Consider the following 27,583-nt stretch of genomic DNA (forward strand, 5'->3'; position numbering starts at 1 on the left):
AAGATTTTGTAAATCTCAAAAACATGTTAAAACAGTTATTACCGTGTGACATGCATAACTCCAAATCTAGCATAAAAAATAAGTTAATTTCTAATGGGAAATTTTCAATTACGGATCAAGTTTGGATTTGAAATGACACTGAAAGATTATAAGTCAAATTTTAAATTGACTTAGACGTCAGAATGTATTAGGAGAGACCGAGAACTTTATTCGTAAATTACCCTCACACACCTACCTATCTAAGAAGATTCAATTTAGCAGATTTTGTCCTCGAAACCGCATCACCATCCAAGTAAGATCGGACGATGGTGTGGGGTTGCTTACATAACTTTTTATGGGAGGGTTGCGTATATCAGTTGATGAGTATACATTAAGTACGTGGCAGCTCTTCAGGTAGTATTATTAAGTAATTGCTTTTAACATGGGAAAAGAAATCCCACGAAATCAGGTACAGTGTTTCTTTGTTTCAATTGGGATGAGTGAGATCTGAGCTTGGACACGACGTTAGCTTAGCTTTTAGCTCTAATATGAACTGACGAGTCATTACTTTACTCCATCATTGCAGGATTTCAAAGAGTTTGAAATTTGACTTGGCCTGCTGCTCATTTATAGCCCGCCATGTGGCACACTCTTTGAGGGAGTGTTTGCCCCCACATTTTGGTGGACCTGCTACTGATTATCAGCTTGATTGGTGATTTCTATACATATATAGGGGCATGTTATATTCTGTTGAGTTTAGTCCTACATCTACATCGGACACTCATTGAATTGTCTCTCTCCTTGTAAGTTTCTGGGCCTCTCCACTCATTGTCATATCAGAACGGGTAACAACAGAGATGTATGAAACACGGTACACGTGAGGGGATGTGTAAACAATAGTCCCACATCCTCTAGGTATTTTGACCTTGAGCTATATTAGAGCAATCCTCATCTTACAAGTTGGTTTTATGAGGATGAGTTAAGCCCATGGGTTTCGACATGGTATTAGAGCGGGTCTTTCCCTCTTCCACATCACCCATAATCTCAAATCGGACACTTATTACCTTGTCTCTCTCTATATAAACTCTTGAGCCTCTGCACTCATCCAATCGATTTTGAGTTGGACCCCAAAACTTATCATTTGCCATTACAGATTTTACATCCAAAATTTTAAGCCTTTGGGCCTGGCCCATTATAAGACCATGATGAATGCCCATTGAAAAAAATTATATATTATAAGATGAGAATAAGATCAAGTATGCTTAATGAAATTGAATGTTGAACTGTTAAGAAGGATTATGTTAATAAATTGAGTGCAACAAAAATTAATCATGTTTAGAAGACAAATGTAGGTTCAATTTCAATCGACGATAAACTAATAGAAAGTCGATTGGGAAGGTTAGAACATATATTCAATAAAGGTTGATTACAATCTGATTTAAAAAAATATTCTAGTTGAAAGTTTTAACAAAAAGATCCAATAGATTTGGATAATAGAAAACGTGACTCTAGAGTCTAGACAGATTGGAATGGGAGCTGACCCCAAATCTTTGAAATCAGGCTTTGCCGTGATGTTGTTGGCTGGTCCCTGATGAAAATCCCCAAAACTTCGTGGCTTGAGATTTCCAATCAACTTCTGATGTTTGTAGTGGGCCCACCAAAGGCTGGAGTTTATATATAACAAGCTCATGGGATCCTAAGCCCATTTTTTTTTGTTGTCGTTGAACTATTCTCATCTCCAAAGGCAAATTTCAAATTAATGAGTCCGTTTGAAATTCCTGGGAGCGTTCCCCTAGGACAGATTTCGTGCTGACCTGCTCTGGAGGGTGTGGCAGTTTACGTGATTATCACGTTTATTGTAATTATACAATCTTTTTTACCAGATCCTTGAATCAATGCGACTAAATAGGTCCTTAAACAATCTCTTTCTACAATAGATTTTTTAGAAAATTACAAGCCAATCCTCGCATCAAAATGACCAAATATTTTTCCCTACTAAAAGTTATAAAAAATTATCAAGGATTTCAGAAAATTACTAGGGTTATCATGTGGTTAAGAAAACAAGTACATTCGAACCAAGAAAATTACATGTGACTTGTTTTACATTTCCTCTTTGTTGACCAATACTATCAGACTCCACAAATCAATGCAATTGTAACTAGAGCCGTCAAAGAATTTCTCTTTAAATAGTTTCGATTATCAATTTCAACTATTCCTATTAGTTTTGATCCTCGAAAGGCTCGTTTTCAAGTGACCTTACTCTAATCGATTTCAATAAAAAGGAGTCATAACCAGTTCGGTTGAGTTAAATGAGTACCCAATTGACACCCCTCCGAGCAACCAAACACCATGATCATGGATGATTTTTGTTAAGTTGACGGTTGTTTTGGTAAATTCCTATCCAATGCAGGTTAAATAATAACTTAACAAGAAAGAGAGAAAAACTAAATTAAATAGTAACATTGAAAGTCAAAGAAATGCAACCTCTTAAAAAATATTTAGTAAACTTAATTAAATTAATTGAATAATACAACCAAATCTTCGAATTTGTAAAGAACTTCAGCAGGTAAAATGTGCCAATAATATTTTATTATTGCTTCAAAGTTCATAGTAATCTCATCCTTATCACCACCTAACAATCATACTAAGAAACTTACTCTATAAATACCTCTTAGCCTCGTCTCCCATTCACATTTACTAGAGAGAAAAAAAAAAAAACATGGCCAAGACTCTTAAGTCTGCTAGCTTTTTTGTCATCCTCTTCTTCTTCCTCCTCCTTGCTACCTCTGGTGAGTAGTTATGTTTCTTAATGTTAAGCTTAGTACAACATGAAAAAAAATCCATATTCGATTGCTCAAGGCCATTGAATTTCATAAAATTTGATGGACCAAGGTGTTGAATTTTTCATTGTAGAAAAAAATTCGATGGGTCGAAACCATCAAATTATTGGAGAATGGGAGAAATTTGACGGCTCTAAGCTGTCAAATCTGATGATCATAAAAAACTCAATGGGCCCAAGGCCATCAAAATTCGGTTTCTAAAATTCAAGAGCCTTGGCCCCGTCGAATTTTCCTGTAGAAATTTCTAATTTTCACATAGTGCTTGGTCTTGGTCTATTCGACCTTTCCGATCCTATGATTCATAAAATACATCAAATACCAAAGAATACGTAAAAGGTTGCAATCTGAGGGCATGGGTTTGATACAAACACATGCACACACCATGCAATGTTGCCATGCTGGGGTATTTTAGGATTAAGATGATTCAAATAAGTAAGGTTCAAGCTTTCTTTCTTTCTTTAAAATTAATGTTTTGACACCCATTTTGCTCAATCTGTTGCAGAGATTGCAGAAGCCAAAACAAAGTTATGCCAGAAAAGAAGCAAGACTTGGTCAGGAATCTGCTGGTCTTCAAAGAATTGTGATAGACAATGCAAGAACTGGGAACATGCCAAGCATGGAGCGTGCCACCAACCATATTTTTTCACGCGAGCTTGCTTCTGCTACTTTGAGTGTTGATTGATGATCTCATCGATCACTCGAAAGTAACTTATGTCGTTTAGTATATTTACGCCATTTAGTTCTTATATGTAATAAGGCCCAGTGTCATGGTTTGTATTTTGCTGGTTGCTTTGTTTGTGGGTTCCAATAGTTACCAGTACCACACTATGTGTGGTGGTTGTGTTTCGTTTCATGTCATTCCATGTTCTGCTAAATAAAGCGCTTAAGCTTGTTTCGTTAACATCGTAATTTCTAACTCTGAGAATTTCATGTTTTTCCCTCTTATTTATGCATTTGAAGCTAACCATCATCCGCAAAGAAGCAGAGTAATTCAGTAAAGATGTGGGTCACCTCTTGGGTGTGTCATAACTCATAAGTGAATAAGGCTGAGAATTATTTTGCACATGTGAAAAGATATCACATAATCCTTGATTGATCAATCACATGATGTCGTGTGTATTAAGAGTTTTCTTAATGTGAATATTTAAATAAATTTTTTTAAAAAAATGCAGTATCGTATGATTGGTCAATCGGATTGAATGAAATCCCATATTGACTTTTCTATATAAATTTTTTTTTTTGGCTGGACTACAATAATATAAGATGGAATCCAAAAGATAATATAAATAAGGGTTGGGAGCTGTAGACTCATGAAAAGTGAACTCATATGTTCACACACAATCTTAACCTTGTATTTGTGAGATCTAACGGTTGAGATTTATCTTAGAGATCAATAATTTATTCACGGGATATAAATTCCAACTGTTAGATCTCACAAATAAACGGTTAGGATTGTGTGTGAATATATGACCTCACTTTAATTTCATGAGTCTACGAGATACTAACCCACTAAATAATATGAGTAATGATTTTCTGACTATCCCTCGTGGCATACTTAAAATACTCTCATGAACGTACATCTTTTTTCCCTTGTTGCACACAACTGTACCTATTTACGGGGATATGCAGATGTGTATCCCGATGCATAATATCTATGATTCTAGCACATGCCACATCAGGAGAATATTTTGAGTATGCCACATGGGGGAGTCCGGCTATCATGACTCATAATGTATATGTGCACACTTGCCATGATAGGGTTATTAATGGGCTGGAATTGGGTTTGAACATTAGGATCCTAGCTATATCAATTAGGATCCTAGACAGGAATCGAACATTAGACTTCAGCAGGGCCCTGTTGGTATTGTTAAAAGTTAAGCATATAGTGGCCAAATTTATATGATGGGCTATAAAATATTTTCAAACAGACTTCATAGGCTTATATTATAATCCAAGCCATTACTCATGTTAGTTGGGCCAACCAGGCCCATTAGTACCCATAAATTGTTTACTGTCTGACTGGGACATCAAGTTATTTAAAAAAAAGAGAGAGAGAGAGAGAGAGAAAGAAAAAGGTTCTATTGCCACACCAACTTTTAAAGCAACCCACTTCATATGATTTTAATAAGAATTAGCACACATATTGAGGTGCTCTTAGTAAAAGTTGGTGTGCCAATAGAAAAATGCAGACCTCAAGCCCATCACATGATCACACTCATCACACTAGAAAAGCTTGGCTGAGAAAGGTTTTGGTGCCAATTTTCCGTAGTGTAGTGGGGATAAGGCTTCATTTTTTTTTTTTTTTTTTGGTTGGTTTGTTTGTTTGTTGAAATTGGAATTTTTTAAGTAAAAAGTTTATATTCAGTGGGAGAGACTATTGTAATTTTCTTTTTGCCTTTTCGAACATAATGAAATCCGCACATCTCCATGATTTTCATAAATTCGTGTGTTGTTATTGATTCCTGATTATCAGTTTTGTTTGTTATCTTCAATTAATCTCGAATCCCAAAATTATAGGTTGCAGATATTTCAAAACAGATGTTTGAGGACTAATTGACTATGATCATGGTGGTAGTGATGGTGATGATTGGTTAAAAATCATTTCTGAACTCAACTTCAGCGTGGAAGATTGACACCTAAGCATTTCCCTCTGGTGCATAATAAGCCTTTACGCTGTGTTTTAATTGAGAGAAATGGAGAGGAAGAGAAGAGAAAATAAATGAGTTTCTCTCCATTTCTTTTGTTTGGATTGTTAAGTGGGAGAGACAAGAGAAAAGAAAAAAAAAGTGAGTTTTCTTTTTTTTTTCCTATCCAAAAGTGGAGAGAGTTGGAGAGAAATCCTTTTAAAATATTTTTTAATTCCAACTCTACCCTACGATCTCTTTTAAGGCATTTTAAAATTCCAAAGCTATTTTGATTTCTCTCCCGTCAATCCACCAAAAAAAAAAAAGGAATATAAAAAGAGTTATATACCCGAGGGCATAAAGGTGAATAACTTTATGTTTAAATAAAATTGATTTGATTAGATGATTTCATTAATCTAAAACATTTCCTCTATACCTTTTCCCATTCAAAACGAATATGATTAATTGAATGGTTAGGACCGTTCAATGACATTGAATTTTGCAAAAAATGTTACAACTTTCCCACAATTTTACTAGTTTGATTTAAAGGAAGAATGACGAAGGTGGAAGAATAAAACCCTCTTCTCACACCTCAATAGGCCACATTTTAAGGAATTAAAGCCTAAAATATCTCCTTTCAAAATTTTCTTGAATTTGTGACTAAAATGTCATGTATTGAGGAGCGGGATTAGGGTTTCATTCCTCCCCTTCCTGAGTGTATAGAGTCTAGATTTTGTTTGAAGACCCTATACATCATTAATGAGCTTGTTGTTGATTATCAATCGATTGAATCAATCCAAGTGATTAAATAAAAAAGTCTCGTGCTGGAGTAACATTGAAATTGAGATCGGTTGGGACATTGGTGTTCATAGACCATAGATGCTTATCATTCGTATCTCGATGAAAAACATTTTATGATTCTGTAGATACACTCATGTCAATGATGTCAATTTTAATGTTATTTCAACATTTTCCTAAAAAAAAAACTGTTAAAAGAGGCCAGCCCACTCCAAAGTTTTAGTGCAACCCTCGTGATTATAAGACATGTTGCGCTTTCATGTCTCCACAGATATTCTCTAAGTTTTCGAATTAGCATCATACCTCTTTATCTTGATTTTCTCTTATCATCTAATGAAAAATCATTTAAAAATATTTATACTTTCTTTCTGAAAAGATGATCTTGATGATAGTGATGATGAAGAGGGGATTGAAGTTGTTTTCATTAGTCTAAAAGAAAAGACCACGGTCATCAGTTTAAAAATTTTAAAATATTAAAATTGTTTCACAAATGTTTATGAAAAAGTGCATATCGTCATTTTGAAAACATAAGAGAACCATATATTGGGTACCTTGTTAGAAAAATGTCGATATCCTCCATAAATACCAATATCTTCCGCATATTTTCCATTTATCGAATTTTAGATCGGATTTTTGCAATCCAAAATCGAATAGAAATCGATTTTTTCACGAATCGAATTTTTGCCGTATTCCAAATCGTTCTCTCCGCTCTCGCTGCAACTGAAGAAAAATGTTGACTGGGACAATTTCTTACAGACCCAATTTCAGGTTATATCCTCCTCGAAATCTACCCCCAAAATCTCTAAAACCCGCTTCGCTTCACCAATTTCCCAACTCAAAAACAGGTTTCCTTGGTGGGTCTATCTCAAGAACGCTTGTTGATGAGAAAAAGAAGGTTTCGTGGCCAAAGAACAAACCTTATTTGATCAGGAATTCGGCTACAAGAAGTGATGACGTCGAAGGTTTTACAGCTCCAGAGAGAAAAGCCATTTTGGGTAATGGGTCGTCGGAATTTTGTCCAGGTTTTATGGCTGATGAACTGGAATCGACTCTCAATCAATTGGTTAGTACAGTTTTGGCTTTGGGTTCTGTTTTCTTTATAGCTGTTTTACCTGAATTTATAATTTGGGCTAATGGTTTACTTGGATCACTGATTTTAGGAACTTTTAAGTTTGAGATCAATTGTAGAATTGATCTGATTTATCTCTTATGGATATTGATTGGTTTATGTGATTGTTCTGAATTCAGCTTGTGGTCCTGTATAATTTGTTGTCTTAATTTAATTGAACACCCCATCTTGGGTGATTACCAAAACATGCACTGAAAATATAAAAAAATTACCAAAACGGCACACTGTTCATTTTAATTCCAAAATTGGTAATTCACCTTTTTCCGAATTGAAATATTGTCATTGAAGTGGGAAAAATTCACTGTTTTATAAAATAGAACTTTTTTAAAACTGTTTTACTGAAGCTAAAACAAGGAAAGTATTTACTATTTTATAGAGTATGAAAAAATTTTAATATTCATTTAAAAAATTACCGTTTTGGTAAAAAAAATTGATTCTGAAAATGGCATTACCATTTTTGGAATTAAAATGAATAGTGTGCCATTTTGGTAATTTTTCAATTTTACCGTGCCATTTTGGTAATTCTCCCCATCTAAATATGTCTAGGGGATGCTTTAAATTATGTCTGGTTCAATTTGATACTTCTCAATTCAAGAATTAAAATCCTGTAGTTTCGGTGGAAGCACATTTTATATTTCTTCCTGGACTAATTGAAGAACCAAAGTCTCAGTGTTGTTTCTTCTCAAGCTATAGATGAATGTCTAAAAAATGACAAATGAAAAAGAACAATCTAACATTTGGGGAGCACTAAGTTTTGCAATCATTTGTAGGCGGCCTTGGTACACGATATATGAACAACGAACCAAATTCATGGAAGTATGATAAGTCAGGAGTGTCTCAGTGGAGTCGATCCAAACATTTTGCGACAGCCCTGAAACATTGAATATTTCGGGATCGATGTTTTATTTCGCTTCAACCCATGGGGGGGTTGGCGTAGCGGTGAAACTAGTGGCAGGGGTTTTCTCCTTCTAGTCATGTGTTCGAAATTGGGTGGCTTACTGACTTACTATGTTGCACGCTAGGAAACTTCCTTGGGGTAGGGTGTGCAACCGTAGGGACTAGTCCCATCCCAAAATGGGTGGGGGGGGGGGGGGGGGGGGGGCAGGGGACGATGAGGGAATCATGCATATTAAGCCATGTATGCTTCAAAAAATTTATGGCTATCGAAAGTATCCCTCTACGCCCAATTCACATGGAATTTTTTATTTTTTATTTTTCCCTATTACTGTTAACGACTCTCTTACCATGGGTCGCAGAGCAAGTGGCTAGTGGCTGCATTTTTCACTGCTTTCATTCTTTGGAAGCATGATGCTGAGGCTATGTGGGCTGCAATGGGATCAGCTATTAATGTGTTGCTTTCACTTACTCTGAAGCAAATATTCAACCAAAAGCGACCTCTCTCTACCTCGACATCTAACCCAGGGATGCCATCTTCACATGCACAGTCCATATTCTTTACTACCATGTTAGCTATTTTATCATGTATGTTCTTCCAAATTACTGTTTCCTTCACTTCACTTTAAGATTACATAACAAGGGCACAGTCAATATTTAAATAGATTTATTATGAACTAGTTTAATCAATAGCTCTTGGGGCCTCACAGAAGTGAAAATCAGGTTTAAACACCCTCTTTTATGGTAACATGTTAATACGATTAGGTAATATATTTTCATTTTGGGCTGGGGCCATATCATCCTACAATAGATTCAAAATCTCCTCATGGAAATATTTTTCTACCCAACTACTTATCTCGTGGCTTAAACAATCGAAAGGTAGTTCATATAAAGATGATTTATAGGTGTAGAGCCTCTTATATTTTCGTTCACAACCTCACTGATCTCTCCCTCATCCTCCACAAAATTCTCCCCAAACTTCAATATAGAGTTTCTATTGCATCTTCTAGCGTTGGCAAAAAGTTATCATTTTATTTTAAAGACTTGTATAAACCCTTAACTATGTACCCACTTATGGAAAGACCCAAAACTGCTACTCTAAACTCAAATACCTTCTAAAACTAGATTTTGACTGGTTAAGTACAATTATAAAATACTAAGCAATTTCACTTCAAATTTCTCAAATGAACACTTGTGTGCTATGTACTGGCCTGCTGGTTATCTCTTGTTTAGATCTTTGATACTTCTTTCTGTTGCTTTCTTTGTCAGTGATAAAATTGTTAGGGATCAACGAAGTTACAGTGACTGTTGGGGTGCTTGCCTTGGCTTTCGGCTCATATCTTGTAAGAATCACCACTTTTGGCTCTTAATTCAGTAATCAAACAAGCTTAATTTACTTTGCTTATAGCTTTAGATCACATATCATGATGTTGGTATATTTTAAAGAGTCGTGATTTTCTGACGCCCCCTCTGACATGCCCCCTGACATGGCATGGGCTAGAACCATAGATTTTTTTCCCTCAGGATAACACAGCTGTACATAATCTATGGTTCTAGCACATGCCACGTCAGGGGGTGTGTGTCAGAGGGGGTGTCAGAAAATCATTATTCTATTTTAAATTATAGTTGTAGGTTCCTTGTTGATTTAGTTTAGTAGTTCCAGTCTCATATATATCTATAGCAAGCCAAAAGTAATAGACCTAGCAAGTTGGAAGGGGGGGCTACAACTTATGGGCATGACCCAGAAATAAGGCCTTGTAGCTCTTTTTTCGGATATGAAACTTAAGAACCACCAGCCCTTATAAGTTCATAGAATTAGCAACTTCACGAATGCCTGTCAAGTATAGGTCCACATATGTTTGGTTGGAAGTGACCGAAGTACACATTAATGTTGCTGTTGCAATTATAATATATTATGGGGAGAGAGAGTTAACTGCACCATTTAATTCCTGATTTTGCAGACCATTTTGTAGTAAAGATGGGCGATTCTTATGTCTTTGTTTCCTCTCCTTTCTCAAGCATTCTTTCCATTGAATCAGAATCTGTTAACTGATGAGCTGGTCCACAATTTAATTAGCAAACTGTGGAATATTAAAGGAACAACGACTCCTCCAAAAATAAAAAGGGTTTATAAAGCTAGAGAAGGTTTATAATTATGCATGAATTTACTAGAGCTACTCTTCTTCATGTACAACTAGCAAGAATAAAAGACTAGATAAAGTACATATGTCTGCAAATCAGGATAAATATATTTCACAATAAAAAAATGAGCCCCTTACCCATTTGGAAAGTTGCAACCACTAGGATCAAACAAGAAAGAACGAAGGATTGACTCATATTATATGTATGATTTTCATCTGTGTGGCAGTCATGGCTACGGGTCTCACAACAATTTCACACCATCAGCCAAGTTGTCGTGGGCGCCATAGTGGGATCTATTTTCTCAGTCTTGTGGTTTCAATCATGGGATATATTTGTGCTGAATGCCTTCATTTCCTATTTGTGGGTCCGGATTTCTGTTGTTCTGGGGGGTGCCAGCTTTTGTCTGGGTTTTTTGCTTTATGTAATTCGATATTGGCTTTAGGTTGAACTGTAAACTTTGTAAAATTAATCCAAAATGTAAGCTTGCACGAAATTCTTCTGTTGTATGGGCAAAAGTTGACTCTTCCATTGCTTAAGAGAACATCTATGAATAGATTTAGCTCGTTAAATTGGAATCTACTTTTAATCATGTTAAAAGAATATGAAATCGTACCACCAGAATATTTTGAACCTACCTAGCCTGATCTCTTGGGATTAAGGAGCAGCCACACACTTGGGGTTTGACATGCAGAGCCTGCCAAGGTGATTTACAAGATCAATTATGTAAACTAATCTAATGAGGACGGTCTACATGCCATGATTATGATGAATAATTTGGTCCGCAATATGAAGTTTATTTTACTACTTCTCTGAGTTGCATTTTTGTTCAAAAGTTTATCCCAAAAGTTTGGGACAATCTATTATTAAAATGAGTTTACGTTAGCTTTTGCTATCCCCATCCATGCTCTTTTGGTTAACAATCAAGGTAATGAAAATGATTATTTCAAACATTTCTTGGCCGTCAATTTTTTTTCTTTCAATCCCTCTGGCTGCATTGCATATAGTCGTATACTGTCTTCTTTGGCATTATTTATTTTAAAGCCCTTCGAATCCAAAATTGTTTTCCAAAAATATAGATATGTATGCACTCCTTCTCTTAACATTGTCAACTGATGTCCTCTTCAAATAAAATATACTTGGAAAGTGCTTTTAAACATCATCAGTTACTCTGCGGATAAATGGGACAATCACATACGAACTAAAAAATGATAACTAATGTCTACTTTTCAAAAAAAAGAAGATAACTAATGTCTAATGACCTCTCTCTGGGTTTGATGGATTCTGTTTCCATTCTTATTTATTACCAATAAATCAATTGAAACAATCACTGATTCCAGGTGTATGGTTCTAATAACCTTTAAACATGTTACATTTGCTGCAGATATATCATTATCTTGTCCCAAGTAAACCTCCTTCACTCATGCATTCTTCTTCTGTTGAGAAATCACCTTCATCACTCTAACTTTTAAGGCTAAGGATGTCAAAACCTTGAGCAGTAAACTCCAAGATCAAGCACACAAGCTATCACATCCTACCTGTTGTAAATCCAACAAATTCATTCTCTGCTCGGGTGCTTCAATGCCTTTTTTTTTTCCGAAAAATTGAGGCATTTGTAGATCCTGCAAGAACCATCTCCCCAAAACCCTGTGAGATAATAGTACAGTGGATCAAATACGTAACACATCAAATTGGGCGGCCTTGCTTGAAATGACACATTGCCTCATCTAAACTTGTCAACTTAGCCACAAATCAGCTTCTTCAAGTTGTTTTTTGTTGGTAATTCTCATTTAATCACTTAGATTTATAGAGAATTTACCTCAATTTGCAATATGACAATAATCCATAGCTAAACTTTTGCTAGGCTTCAAGATCATACAATAAAGAATCAATCTCTAGGGCATAACTAGCCATATCTGTCCTTGGTGCTAGTAAGCCCAAAATGGAGTATATATCCTCAACTTGTGGATGTGTCCGATCACCGGCTACAAACGCAGAGACACAATCCTTCACCTTAATCCAAGACCATCCAGGCTCTTTGATAACCCCCTTCGATCTCATCAACTTTCTCACATCTGCCGCTTCCTTCCACTTCCCCTTCACTGCATAAATGTTACATAGGGTGATATGGGTCCCGGCACAATTGGGATCCAATTCAAGAATGTGCTTTGCTGTGCGTCTTCCACACTCAATATCACCATGGACCCTACACGCTCTAAGTAGTGTTGACCAAACAACATCATCCTTCTTAAATGGCATGCTCTCGATCATCTGCTCTGCATCGCTTAGCCGTCCAGCTCTACAGAGAAGATCAATCATGCAACCATAGTGTTCTTTCCCAGGACTAATCTTGTACTCCCTACTCATCAAGTTGAAATAGTGGAAACCAAGATCAACTAGTCCAGCGTGGCTACAAGCGCAAAGAACACCAATGAAGGTCACATCATCAGGTCTTAGGCCAACCCTAGACAACTTCTCAAATAGATCAATAGCTTCTTTGCTATATCCATGCTCAGCATAACCATTAACCATGGCAGTCCACGATACAATATCTTCAATTCGTGCAGCATGAAAGATTCCCGAAGCTTCTTCTATGCACCCACACTTGGCATACATATTGATCAAAGCACTATTTATCATAACCTGGCATTCTAGTCCGATGGACAGTACATGAGAATGCAGTTGCTTTCCTTGCTCAAGAATCGCTGTGCTCCCACAAACACTCAACAAACTAGCTATAGTGAACTCATTAGGTCTCGAACCTTCCCTTCTCATATGTGAGAAAAGCTCAAAAGCTTCTTCACAATGGCCATTTTGAGAATATCCCGCGATTATTGTACTCCATGAAACTACATCCCATCTTATCATCTCTTGAAACACCATTGAAGTGGAATTTAAGCGTCCACACTTCGAATACAAGGTCATGATGGCATTCGCAACTGACAAGGAATCCATAAGACCCATACATAGAACATGGGCATGTAATTGCTCACCCCACTCGATATTTGTGAGATTGGCACAGCCTGAGATAACTGCGGCAAAAGTAAATCCATTAGGACTAACACCCGATTCTCTCATTCGTACAAATGTCTGAATTGCAAGCTCCTGTTGACCCATCTGGATATACGTGGCAATGATCATTGTCCATGAAACCACATCACGACTCTTCATTCTTTTGAACAAGCGCAACCCATAGTCCAACTTTCCGCACTTGTTGTACATAGTAGCTAGAGTGTTAGCAACAAACGAGCTAGAATCAAAGCCCACCTTCATCGTTTGTGTGTGGATTGCTTTACCACAATTCAGAGCACCGGAGTCAGCACAAGCCTTCAATGCACTAGCATACGTGTACGAATCACATTCTACATTTGAACCCCACATTTGGAAGAAGTACACTAGCCCTTCCTCATTGTAGCCAGCACGAACAAGTCCCGTAATTATAGCAGTCCAAGAGACCACATTTCTTTCTGGCATCTCATCGAAGACTCTACAACCAAGTGAAATACAACCAGATTTGGTGTACATGTCCAAAAGAGCACTCCCCACAAATACAGAGTTCACAAAACCAGTTTTTACCGAATACCCATGTATCGATTCTCCATGTTTCAACTCCGAAACACACCCACAAGCCTTGAATGCAAGAGCAAGAATGAACGGATCAATTCGGATTGTTGGGTCGACCCACATAAGTGAGAACAAAATTAATGCTTCTGAGGCATTCAACTCGCTGACATAACCAGATATCATTGTAGTCCACGAGATTTCATCTCTCTGAGGCATTTTATCAAACAATTGCCGGGCATTGTTTAGATGGCCTGATTTTATTAGCTGCTTTAAGTCGGTATTGGTTTCAAACAAATTGACATCTGTACCCAAATGAGGTTTGAGGGTTAAAGAGTCTCCCCTTCTCTCCAAGAGGTTCTTCTGATCAGCAAAAGTTATCTTAGAACATGCAAATAACCTTCTCATATGAGATCTAACTGATAGGATCATGTTTTATGTTCATTGAGCATGACCAGCCATAAGAATCAAATCAACAGAAACTATAATCAATTTCCTTTGCTTTTACCCGAAGAGTACTCAAATATATGTTCCCTTTGGATCCACGTTTTAAGTGATATCTATTGAAGCCCAATAGAATTATTTTGCTCACCCAAAATATAAGGCCCAAGCCCAATCAAATTTCTATATGAATCAGAATCATTGGTTGTCTTGGGAAAGTGCTTTTGCGGGTTGGAAGAGCTTTCAGAAGTTGGGGGGATGTTGATAAAAATCAGCTTTTGCATTCTAACAATATGTTTGATTAACCATAATATCATTGAACTGAAGGAATTATGATTAGAATTATAATTAAGGGTATTCTAGTCAGAAAGTTAGAAAAAAAAACTAGTCACATTTAATCCAAAAATATTTATAATTTTCGCTTTGCCCATGCAGCTTCGACTCTGAATTCTGTGAAAATCTGGAATCCAAGTACCTACGAAACAAGATTTTGTGACTTAATTCAGATTTCAACAGCTTCTTCTGTTTGGAATTGTCTTAGAAATGATTTTCGTTAACAAGTTGTGTCTATTTTTATTGATTTGAGAGGGACTTAAAATGACATTCCAAATTAATGGGCTCCCCCACCATCACTACCATTGCATGTGATATTTTGTCCTGTAATAAGTTGGAATTTTTAATTCCTTATAGTGAACTTGGTGGATGAACTCTCTTAAAGTGAGATATATTTTGATATTCCAAGCTCCACCTCTTCCTACCCACAAAAGTAATCTTAAACTCATCACTAACAACTAATCTAAAAACTTATTGTTGGGTTAGATGTCTTGAAATTGTGTTCATTGGATATCCGGTCAACCAAATCTTGTATTTTCTTGATTGTTTGTCATCTCATATATCAATAGTCTTGTTGTGAGATGTTTAGTATTCTTATTGAGCCTGGACTTCACAAGGAAAGGCATTATCAATCAAAAGGAACCTTTCTCAATGCAGAGGCAAGGAATTTTCAAGTAGGATTTTCTTAATTGTTTTTTGGGTGATATTTCTTGCGGTTGTAGACAAAGAGATTGTAATATTTATCGTTGATAGTGGATTTTTCTTCCTCTCCTCCTTGAACGTAGGCAATTTTCTGAATCACATAAATCTTGAGTATTCATTTTGTTTATTTATTTATTTTTTTTATCTTTACTCTTGTTACGCTTCCGCACAACAAGTCTTTGAAATCTATCAAAAACTTAATCATACTACTTAAAACCTGAAAATGAATTCTATCCGAGAAACTCAAAATTCCTTCGAAGAATTGAATCAAAACGAAATTACAATTATTTTGCAAAAGAATCCAGTTAAGTATTTAATTATGGTGTGATAAGTGGGTTTTGGTGATTGGTATATTTTTGTTGTTAAATATTGATTTATAAAATGGTCAAGGATGGCTATTATGGAGCAACCAAACAAGCACCAATGAGAAAAAAAATATATAACTAAATTTACTCCCAGAGGTACCCAGCAGATCACCCAAAATATGGGTGGATTTATAGCTGATTTTGTGAAAAGTAATCTTGTTGTTTTCTTATAGTTGAAACATTAGCACATGCACTTTTTTTACTTACGTCATTAAAAGAGAAATATTTTTGTGAAATTAAACAAATCGTCCGTATTATCTTGTGATTAATTTATTATTATCCTATAGTGGCTTACAGGAAGCTAGAAACAGAAAAGCCCAGTTGGCAAATTGCCACCTGGACAGCAAAGTTTTGGTACAACACATCTTGAGATTAATATACTATAAAATGGTGTCTTGGTCCGCGATGTTTTGTCTATTATTGATATATTAGTTATTAATTTTACTTTGATGCTCAAACCGCATAAACAAGTCCTTAAAATCAAAGAGAAAATAAAGTAGGAATCTTTCTTTACTCTCTTAATTTTTTATAAATTTAAATTATTGGTAAAAAGCTAATAATGTTCTGAAAGTGATTTCTAATCGAATATGTGGTGTATATTCCCAACAAGTCAAATATTAGGAGAGTGATGTATAATGTTGATTATGAAATCAACGGAGTTCATTCAATGAGATTACGTTGTGAAAAACAAGTAGCAAAGAAAACACAAATTACGCACAAAAGTACAAGGATGTACTTGGCTCACTAGTGTGTATGTTCAGATATCAGAACAAGAATAATTATTATTTTTTGTCAGATTTTACAATTTTAGAGATCTCTATTTCAAAATTTTGGAAGAAGAAAAAAATGTGTCTATCTCTCAAATGATAGAAATCTCTAATAAAATATTAGACAAAATAATGTCAGATTGGATCAAAGACAAACAATCTCTATTTTAAGATCTAATTTTAAAAATAAAGATACACGATAAATAATCTTGAAATTTGTTATTATTAAAATTTCTACTAGTTTACACATCAAAGTATAATCATATATAGAGAGAACTAAAATGCAAGTGATTGAATGATACAATAATAGAGAAAGTAGAGGATGAGAACCTTTTTGAAGAATTTAATCACTCACAATTTATATGAATTAAATAATGTTAAAAGTAAAATTAAAAAAGACACATCATAGCATAGTTTCCCCTACTTTCTTAATATTTGGTTAGAAATTTTTTTTCTTGATAATTGCTTAAAACATTAAAGAGACGTGATATTTTGATCCCTAATTATATTATCTTTTGAACCAACGTCTAGGTGAATCAGAGGGTTTTAAAAGAATTCATGTTGGGGACCTGAAGTTATCAATTATGAGTCGAAAACGCTCTTCTACTATTATTTGTATTTGATTTGTGATTTGAGAAATTTTTCGAGTAAAAACGACAACTCTTTCTAAATAAAGTGGATCACAATGGAAGAGCTTTTGATTCTTCTCTTCTTTTCAACATTCAAGTAGAATTGTTGATTAGGATGACATCTATATTCTTTATTGACGGAAGGCAAATTTTTTATTTATTTATTATATGGGAGCGGGTGATGAAAACGTAGTTTTTTTTTTCTCGGATACACAGTTTTATAATTTATAAATATGTGCTATTGTGTATCCCTATAAAAGAATCTATGAGTCCAACATATGACTCGTTAGGGTTGTATGTTTGGTGTCAGTTTATAATTATTCAATGAGTTGTACTACTCTGCCTTCGTTTGACAATGTGCTCAACATCATCTCCTCGAGGTAAATGTTAAAAATCAACGGTTCTCGTGTCAGCGCAGGGCCTAATGAGGGCAGTCCAGCTCCAGCATTTTCCATTCATAAGGAATGGGATGTTTTGACCTTTTGCTGCAACGAATCATAGAGGCATGCATCGTCATAAAAATAAAAAATAAAAAATAAAAAATTCTTTGGATTGTGATTGACGTGGCATGTGTTTAGATGTGAGAGGAGGGTTTCAATCCTCCACCTGGGTGCATACGATCTGTACTAAAGTAATAATAATAGAAGCATGCATCAGATGTGCAGGTATTAAAATTTTATACCACGTGTGCGGTTTAAAACCTCTGTAACCATCACATCCATTGTTTTCTCTGCCCACTTACTTATGCCCTTGTCATCCTCTAATTATTTGTCAACTTATCAATTATCATCTACTCAGTTATTCACTTATTTCCCTATTTTATTTTTATTATTATTATTACTATTACGTGGTATGTGCAAAAACACACGTGTATATTTACCAGTTATTTTTTATATTAAAATATTAATTAAATAATAATTTTAAAAGTTACATTATAAATTTTTTATTTTTATTTTTATAATTTTAAAATTAACTAATACGATTTTAAGACATGGGATATCAATTTTCTTAATTTTTGACCAAATGATTATATTATATTAAATTTAAATGTTAAGGTGAGGGTATTTTTAGAATCTAAATTTTAGTGTCGAACTACTTCCTTCCACCTTCTCTCATTATAACAATAAAGATTATTATTATATAGGTAAAGTCTTGATTAGTCAAGAATGCAATTAAGGTAATTTTGTTTCTATCTTCTATCATTTTCTTGATATAGAATTTTAATTTATTTTTTTGTTCAATCAGTGATACAAATAGATCAATCAAGGCCGTTAAATTTGTCATTAATTACTTACGTATTAGAATTGGGAATGGGGATGGGATGAACCGTGTACAAAAGATAAATACATAGGACAAACAATAGGTTTCCTTATCACATAGGATTTGAGCTGGTAGATGTGATTTTGATGTTACTATTACTCTATTGATTAATCAATATTTTTTTTCTTTTGTTTTGTTCGTAACACTCTTAGGTAAAAAGAGTCTGACTAATTCACTCTGTAGCATCCAAAAATATAATCTAATATCATATGGATATAAGACACAAAATTTTAAAAAAAGAAATTCAAAAATAATTATTTTTAATTTTATATTAATAAGTTTGCTAATTTTTCATTTTAACCGTTGGATGAATTTAAAAAAAAAATTAGTTATTTATTTATTTTTAATTTAAATTTTTTTTATAAAATCTAAAACGCTACGATGTTGAATGGTCAATGTGGTATAATCTACAGGAATCCATTGAATCTTTAATGTGATTTCAAATCTTACTTACTTACTTGGTAAGGAGAATATTTTTAAAATTATTGTTCACACGCTTGATTATAGAATGAGTATGACTCCTTGGACAGGCGAAACTAAAATCAGCTACATGAAGAGGCAGAGACAGAAATCAATACGACAAATAGATCATGACAAAGATACACAGGCGACCGAGCCACGTGGTGGCCCATCATGGGGACACTCCAACAACAAATATTAGCCGTTCACATTAAGTAATAAGTAAAATCTTGATAGCTAGACCATCATGGGGACACTCCAACAACAAATATCAGCCGTTCACATTAAGTAATAAGTAAAATCTTGATAGCTCGACCAGGTTTTGTCAGACATCCGACTTGATAACGAAAGAAACCAGGAGAATTCTCAATCATCTACTTCAATTTACAATAAAGCGTTGTAGGAAGGCATTTTAAAAAAATTAAATGTGTGGTGGGTAGTCCGTAATCAAGGAGAACGGCTAACGATCCCTTCAACAAAAGACTTTTGGGCTGTCCTACCCAAGTGTACGGCCATGTTTTCGAAAGAACAATATTTTCTAACGCCCGCCTTGGTCGCACTCTCCCCATCACAATTAAAAATCATTTGTCTTGAGATACACATAATTATAAATCTTTTTTTTTTTTTTTTGTATATCCCTAGACAAATAATCTAGGATTCTGTGATTGGAGTATGCATCAAAGGGGGCATTATATTATCGCCATTCTTTTCAAAATGAATTGTTATAATCTGACTATCCTATGTGACATACTCAATCGACTCCCTTACATGACACATGCGAGAATTGTAGATATGTACTCTTCAAGATACACAATTGCACATCCTAATAAAAATTGTAATTGTATATCCCAAGGATTATAAATCTATGATTCTAGCACATGTCATGTTAGGAGGAGTCAATTGAGTATGTCGTGGGGGATAGTGAGATTATAACGATTCTTTCACATTTCTCATGCCATGTCAACATCTTGATAGTTTTGTAAATTTTTAATGGATGATTGTATAATATTATTGTATTAAAGAAGTAAATCAAATAATCCCTTACATTTGTTCATAACAAGAAACAATTTTTTTGGCTTTGTATTTAAAAGTTCTACATATATAGATGAAGTAATTTCTCGTATTTATGATCACACCTTAATATTTGTCATTTGCAAATGACATAGTATTAGTTGATGCGATTAGAAAATGATTTAAAGCAAAACTAAAACTACTGAGAGATGTTTAGGTTCTACGGTCTTTATAATAAATAATAAGGTATTTTACTAATACCCCTTGTAGAATTGATGATATTAGATTTACGCTCTACAAAAATATCCTTTGTTTTATTATATAAATTTTAAAAATCCTTTAATTTGGATTTTAAATTACAAATAAATCTTTTAATTAATTTTTTTTTTAAAGAGAGAAATACTTTCCATAGTAACCTAGAAAGATTTCAAATCTTACGAAAGGTTGTTGAGTTCAAACGGATTACCAAATTGGCAAATCCAACACTATAGGCCTTTAGATTTCATGTAAAAACTCATATCTGAATAAAAACAAATGGACTTAATCAAAGGGTTGGAAAATGGACGATTATTGAATTCACACCAAATTCTCAAATTTAAAATTTTAATTTAAAGGTGAAAAATGACATTTTTTAGGCTTTTTTAATTTGTTCAAGTTTTAAAAAAAAATTCTTATTTTTTAAGGTAAGTTCCTAGAATTTTGTCCTCTAGATCCTTGTGGCATTGTATCATTTTTTTGGATGCCACAAAGTGAGCTTAATGACCCTTGTAAGATTTGAAATCTCACTAGGTTAATAAGGCTAGACTTGAATATAAAAAATCTAGAAAAAAAACTTATATGATCCAATAAAAGAATACAAAGAGATTTTCAGCATGATTTTCCATGATGTGTTCAAACAAAAGAAAAGGATTTATTAGTACATAATTTGCATAACAAATCATTTAAAAGGTAAATATTTTCTTGCAATCAAATACTCCCTTAGTTTAAAAATATTTCTGACATGAGATGGATATGTGTTTGGCATTAATTGGGTTTCCCATCGCCTCAAATGCTACATAAGTCACTTTAAAAAAATCAAAAAATAGAGGAAAAATTACTTAAAGGACCTTGGCGAGGGGATTTCTTTTTAATTAGTCCCCAAATTTTAGAGCTTCTTTAATAGTCTATTTAGTAAAATTTTCTTTTATAATCAGTCCTTAAACCGTGTTCACCACACTTCTCACGATTGAGTGTCCTAACTATTTGATCTCATCGTTTTTATCTAAAAAAATTGGATTCTTGAAATCCTAATCGAGTTTCATAAACTCTATTTCGTTGGACTGAATTTAAGAAGGAAGAAGAATTCATTTTCAAGTTTTTTGAAGATGTATTTTAAGAAAATAGGGCTTCTTTTTTTTTTCAAATTTTTTCTTTATTTTTGGATGAAAATCGATCAAGGATAATTCTTTTTGTTTGAAATCATCTAAACAAGTCATTATCTCAAGTTTTTAGTTTTTATTTTATTTTATGTATTTTGTTGATAAATAAAAAAAGTTGAAAAACGAAAATGGGTGTGTTTTATCAGCGTTGAGTTCACCACTTTTTATAGTTGAGTTCAACATTTATTTTAAATTGATGAATTTAACACTAAAAATGTCAAACTCGACAATAAAAGGTGGTGAACTCCATAATAAAATGTGGTGAGTTTGACAATAAAAATGTTGACCTTCACAATAAATAAAAATTGGCGAGCTCCCCAATGAAATACCATTAAGAATTTACTAAAGTGACGATTAGGTTATCGTCAAAATTTAAGGACTATTTAGAAAGAAATCCCTTCGTCGAGTCCTTTAAGAGCAACTCTAATGTAGCAATTATGAGTACCCATGTAATATGCATTCGAACCGTATCATCCATAATTACTACACATAAATTATTTAATAATTTTTTAATTTAATTCAAATTTAAAATTTTTTGAAATTGACTTATTTTCAACATAACTGCTTGGATTTGGATTTTTTCCCTCCAAAAAGAATGGATAACCAAGTGGGAGTATCTTTTTTTGATATTGAAAATGCCTAAGACTCGATGATGAGGGATGGGTCTCAAGTTGAAGACTATTTTTTTGGACTACATTACCCAAATCAGCAATTGGGAGGGGATGGGTATTGCTGTGGAGTTGCTGTAAGTAATTTAAAAAAAAATAAAATAAAGGGCCACTTAAATCGCCGAAACATCGTAGAATTCCGTTACTTCTCGTGACTGCTCACATGACTTGTCAATAAAAGCCCACCACTCCACGGCCAAATAGCCAACCAACCATCACTACTCACGTATTTCTGGAAGACTTTAATTCAATCTGATCACATCTTAGATACCCATTTTTCAGTTCTCCAGATATTTCGGTGATTTGCGCTTTGTGATCTGAGTTTCTTTATTTATTTTTAAAACTTCTTATACGATTTCGGGATTTGGGTTGTTAATCTTTTAATCTCTATTATCTGATTTTTAAGCTACCGTATCTGAGACTTTGAATCATGACTTAAAGTTGTTATTTTTTTCCTTACTTTTTCAATCTTTCTGTGATCCGGGCTTAAAGATCCAACTTTTCTAGCATTTGGGTATTGGAAAAATTTTATGATTTTTCCTGCTATTTGAGTTTCTTCTGTTGGATTCTCTCTCTGGACTATCGATTTCTAGGCTTCCTGTAGAAGGGCAGCTACTACTGCAATGGAAACTTGTTGTGCAACCTTGAAGGCCAATGACCATTTTGTGAAAGTTTGTAAGAGAAGTAGTATTAGTAATGGAGAGAATGGGTTATTGGGTGAGAGGATCAGAGGAAGTTTGAAGAGTGGTGTTTGGGGTACCAAGTTGGATGATAAGAGTATGAAAACTAAAGATGGGAGTAGAAGGAGTAAGTCAGGTGTTGTTTACTCTATTCTTACATCAGATGTCAACAAAGAGACTATAGTAAGTAGTTCCAATGAAACAACAAACCATTTCCATTTTTAATAAACTAATAAACATATATGTTTTTTTTCTTTTATGTTCAATGGGTTCTCTGCAAAAGCTTTAGTTTTCATTTTATATGTGCAATTATAAAGTTGGTTTAGATTCTGATATTAACTTTTTTTAATCTGATAATGGTTCTTTGGAACATTTTTATTCAGACCCGAAGAGCACCAGTGCTTCCCAAGGAAAAGGCAGACCCCAAAAGTGTTGCTTCGATCATATTGGGTGGTGGAGCAGGGACTCGTCTTTTTCCACTTACCAGCAGACGAGCTAAGCCCGCAGTAAGAAAATACTGATTCATGTTCTTAAATTATTCATATCTATTGAGTTTAATTACACCAAGTAGTCATGACTAGGAATCTATAGTTGTAGATAAGCCTAATTCAGTCTTTCCGAGAGAATTCCATCTTTCCATGTTAATTATATAGTTTCGCGTTCTGTTTTTATTGTTTTTTGTTTTCTTGATCATGAGTTGATAGATATTGGTTTTCATCTTAAGATGTTTGATGTGTTCTACATATAGGTTCCCATTGGAGGATGCTACCGGCTTATTGATATTCCGATGAGCAATTGCATCAACAGTGGCATAAACAAGATCTTCATCCTCACTCAGTTCAACTCTGCTTCCCTCAATCGACATATCTCTCGCACATATAATTTTGGAAATGGTGTTAACTTTGGGGATGGATTTGTAGATGTATGATCCAATCTATTATGTGATATTATTCTTAAGTTTAAGATATCTTTAGATATAAAGTACATGAATAAGATTCTTGAAAATGGGTTAAGTTTTTTGTGAAATTAACTTTAATTGCTGCATATGTTGTAAGGATTGTAAAGAGAATTTTTATTTTATTTTTTCATATAATTTCTCTCGACCCGACAAACAGGTTCTAGCGGCCACTCAGACACCAGGGGAGTCAGGAATGAAGTGGTTTCAAGGAACAGCTGATGCTGTGAGACAATTTATATGGGTTTTTGAGGTTCGAATATTAAACTTTAATTAACAGGCACATATTCTACCAACAAAAGTGTTTGAAGATTCCATTTAGTTACCCTGTCTTAATTAAGTTCTAAAGATGGTGTCTTGTGCAATCGGATTGTTTCCTGTAGGATGCCAAGAACAAGAACGTCGAGAATATACTGATATTGTCTGGTGATCATCTTTATCGGATGGACTACATGGAATTTGTGCAGGTACTGAGTCACTACCATGACTTGCAGAACATTTTAGGGTGAATTACTATTTCGTGAGCTGAAAATGAGTTATTTACGATTCCAGATAACTCTTCATTGTAATTACCAAAACGTGAATGATCACTTTTTCATTAAAATAAATAAATTTAGAATGGTAACGAATTCGGTGTTTTTGAAGTGACTATTTTGCTGGTTTAAATTGACTATTTCCAATTAGTCACTTTAAACCTGCGAAATAGTCACTTTAAAAGCCTCTGAATTCGTTATCATTCATGTTTTGGTAATTAAAATGAACAGTCTGAATTCATCAATAGTTGATCACTTTTTCGTAAATATCCCAACATTTTATTATCCTCTGATGGTCCACCTTTTAGAAAACTTTTTACCAATATCTTATGTGTTTGCAGAAGCATATTGACTCAAATGCTGATATCACAGTGTCATGCGTTCCCATGGATAACAGGTATGTTAGGTGTACTGTTCCTTAATACATTTGTCTCTCCTTTTATCCTTTTTTTTTTTTTTCCACTTTTACCGCTTCATTCTCTTATTTTTATTGTTACCAAGAAATATTACATATGGTTTTTTATTATCAGACACAAACTCTGATATGAATTCCCTTATTTTATCATTCGAACTATTTCTATTCTGAGCTAATGAAAATATTAACTGAAGTGAAATTTTGAAATATTGCCTGAATGTGAAAAAACAGATTCTACGCTAACTATTGGTACTCTGGGTTTGGGGAAGTAATGTTCGTGGATCCCCGTACCAAAAAACCCAAACCTTATTCTGGTATTCCTGACATCCTTGGTCAATTAAAGATTTTAGATATGAAGACTTAATTTTTTGGAATGGCTTGACCATTTGGATTTGACAAAGCCTCCATCCCTGAAAAGATGATTATTTCCATAAATACTTGTTTTAGTTTATTCCTCTTGGCGTTAATCTAAAGTTAATTTGGTATCTGGCAGCCGTGCATCAGATTATGGATTGATGAAGATCAACAATAGTGGACGCATCGTCCAATTTTCTGAGAAACCAAAGGGCGCTGGCCTGAAAGCAATGGTAGTTTATACTCTAATATGATAGAATCCCATAAATTCAAATGAGTAGTATATACTAGCCCAAGGGTTGGACATCATTGCTTCCTTTATGTATGCCAAATATCTTTTATTTTACATAAAAGTCCTAACAAGAATCTTGGTTGGTGCACCACAGCAAGTTGACACCACTCTTCTGGGGTTGTCTCCATCAGAGGCCACAAGATTTCCTTACATTGCATCTATGGGAGTTTATGTATTTAGAACAGATGTTCTACTAAAGCTTCTGAGGTGGAGGTATCCTACATGCAATGACTTCGGTTCGGAAATCATTCCAGCATCTGTGATGGAGCACAATGTTCAAGTAAGTGATAACCATGTACTTGAATAGATCTATCTATCGAACATAGAGTGAAAGTGATGACTTGTTGAAATTCTATCTCAACAGGCATATTTATTTAATGACTACTGGGAGGACATTGGAACAGTAAAGTCTTTCTTCGACGCTAACTTAGCCCTCACAGAACAGGTTGGTTTATTGTCATTGATATACATTTTTTTACTTCAATATGGATTGTTTATTCAGTTAAACAGCAAGGATGCATTCGTGAAATTTTCAATTAATGTCATATTTATTTTATTGTTTCTATTTCAGCCTCCGAAATTCCAATTTTATGACCCAAAGACTCCTTTCTTCACATCTCCTAGATTCTTACCACCAACCAAAGTTGATAAATGCCGGGTATGCTGGTTTACATTGGATCAGGTGATGGCATCAGCTACATTTTCCATATCTCACGTTTCAATTGGTTCTTGCAGATTCTGGATGCAATAATTTCTCATGGATGCTTCTTGGGGGAATGTAGCATCCAACACTCTGTAGTGGGTGTGCGTTCCCGTTTAGAACACGGTGTTGATCTGAAGGTGACGTTTCATAGTTTCTGACCAAATTTCTTTTCTTTAAGGACAAAGGGAACCTAAGAAGAATTGGCTGTTAACCAACAAACTACTCCAAAAAACCGATCTGATCTATTGGAGATGGGGAGAACTATGAATATAAGAGGGGTCATGGGGCTTAACTGTGGCATGACAAGCTCGAGAGTGGAGGAAAATATACACTCAACACTCCCCCTCACCCATAAGGGTGGAAATAATCGTACCTATGACTTATACGAACCTAGTACTCTGATACCATGTTAGATATCCTCTATATATGTTATACCTAGATACTCAATTGAAGTATAAGTTTGGCAAATCTTCATGTATAAGGGCATTTCTAAAAAAAAAAAAAAATTGAATATGAATATGATGTTGCTTTTCAGGATACCATGATGATGGGTGCAGACTACTACCAAACTGAAGCTGAAATTGCATCTTTGCTTGCAGAGGGTAAAGTTCCAATTGGTGTGGGACAGAATACTAAAATCAGGTGAGAATATGATTAAATACACACCCACACATGCAGATTAAATTTTTACTAATTCTTGAGATGTTACATGGAACTTGTGGTGATCAATCTGGATCAGGGATTGGGACCCATGTTGGAGATATCATGACCCAAAGTTTATTGTGGTTGATGATCCTACAATTCATTATACACTCTTTTATGATCAGTTAAAATTTATTGCAAAACTCAAGAAAAGTGTGCATCATATCTGCGTGTAAATATGCTGAGCAACACACATACACACAAACACACAAACAAAGGATTTTCTGACGTGTTAACATGATTATGTTGAAGGGACTGCATAATCGACAAGAATGCTAAGATAGGAAGAGATGTGGTCATCACAAACAAAGAGGTAAGTATAGTGTGCTTCGAAATGTCTTGAAAGCACAATCAATCCAATTCATGCATCAGTTATTTACTCAAATTTCTTGTGCCTTGGCTTTGTAGGGTGTTCAAGAAGCAGACAGGCCAAACGAAGGATTCTATATTCGATCTGGAATCGTTGTTATAATGATGAATGCAACAATCAAAAATGGTACTATCATATAAGTCTAAGAGCACTTCCTCGGGTTTCGGATTTCATTGTCTAATGCGGGGGTACTGGAGAAGCTGAAAGGATGGTGGTTTTTAGCTCTCCTTTGTTAAAGAAAAGATGATCGCGGCACCTTTCTTCTTAGATGAAACAAGAATGGCCTACGGAGAAGTATAGTAGATTAGGAAGGATCCTGATAAAATAAAAGGGCAGTCTGCCTTTCTTTCTGTACAAAAGTTTGGTTCAGTAGTATGGTCTCATCAATGTATGGCACTTTTATCTCATTTTATAATATAAATAGATGGGTAAAATATACTTGTTATCTGATCTTACAAGGCCTACACTGGTTTAAATTATTTTCTTTACTAGCATAGCGAGA

General features: G+C 34.5%; 4 protein-coding genes across 5 annotated transcripts; 3 read left to right on the forward strand and 1 right to left on the reverse strand.

Moving 5' to 3' along the window:
• Positions 1-2,698: 2,698 nt before the first annotated feature.
• Positions 2,699-3,614, forward strand: LOC147408896 (defensin-like protein 1). Its single transcript, XM_086417208.1, has 2 exons — positions 2,699-2,768; positions 3,322-3,614. Exons 1-2 carry the CDS (start codon positions 2,699-2,701, stop codon positions 3,495-3,497), a joined length of 246 nt encoding a protein of 81 aa, XP_086273334.1. The 3' UTR covers positions 3,498-3,614.
• A 3,109-nt stretch (positions 3,615-6,723) lies between these two features.
• On the forward strand, positions 6,724-10,899 carry LOC147408897 (lipid phosphate phosphatase epsilon 2, chloroplastic-like). Of its 2 annotated transcripts, none has more exons than XM_086423446.1 (4): positions 6,724-7,304; positions 8,627-8,852; positions 9,534-9,607; positions 10,226-10,622. In XM_086423446.1, exons 1-4 carry the CDS (start codon positions 6,972-6,974, stop codon positions 10,235-10,237), a joined length of 645 nt encoding a protein of 214 aa, XP_086279572.1. In that variant the 5' UTR covers positions 6,724-6,971; the 3' UTR covers positions 10,238-10,622. The 2 variants fall into 2 exon arrangements, with proteins under 2 accessions (XP_086279572.1, XP_086279566.1); XM_086423440.1 differs by lacking the exon at positions 10,226-10,622 and adding an exon at positions 10,633-10,899 and having other exon boundaries at positions 6,738-7,304.
• Positions 10,900-11,508: 609 nt separating this feature from the next.
• LOC147408898 (Tetratricopeptide repeat (TPR)-like superfamily protein) lies at positions 11,509-14,734 on the reverse strand. Its single transcript, XM_086423436.1, has one exon. The coding sequence runs from the start codon at positions 14,394-14,396 to the stop codon at positions 12,264-12,266; it is 2,133 nt and encodes a 710-aa protein (XP_086279562.1). The 5' UTR covers positions 14,397-14,734; the 3' UTR covers positions 11,509-12,263.
• A 7,466-nt stretch (positions 14,735-22,200) lies between these two features.
• LOC147408899 (glucose-1-phosphate adenylyltransferase large subunit 1-like) lies at positions 22,201-27,531 on the forward strand. The gene is made up of 14 exons (XM_086423459.1): positions 22,201-22,940; positions 23,141-23,263; positions 23,506-23,679; positions 23,873-23,965; positions 24,096-24,179; positions 24,587-24,642; positions 25,154-25,247; positions 25,401-25,586; positions 25,671-25,751; positions 25,878-25,964; positions 26,042-26,146; positions 26,545-26,651; positions 26,964-27,024; positions 27,120-27,531. Exons 1-14 carry the CDS (start codon positions 22,701-22,703, stop codon positions 27,219-27,221), a joined length of 1,593 nt encoding a protein of 530 aa, XP_086279585.1. The 5' UTR covers positions 22,201-22,700; the 3' UTR covers positions 27,222-27,531.
• Positions 27,532-27,583: the final 52 nt, after the last annotated feature.

The sequence above is a fragment of the Akebia trifoliata genome, chromosome 2, assembly GCF_017979445.1.
Source record: "Akebia trifoliata isolate Shusen 1 chromosome 2, ASM1797944v1, whole genome shotgun sequence".
NCBI classification, from domain to species: domain Eukaryota; kingdom Viridiplantae; phylum Streptophyta; class Magnoliopsida; order Ranunculales; family Lardizabalaceae; genus Akebia; species Akebia trifoliata.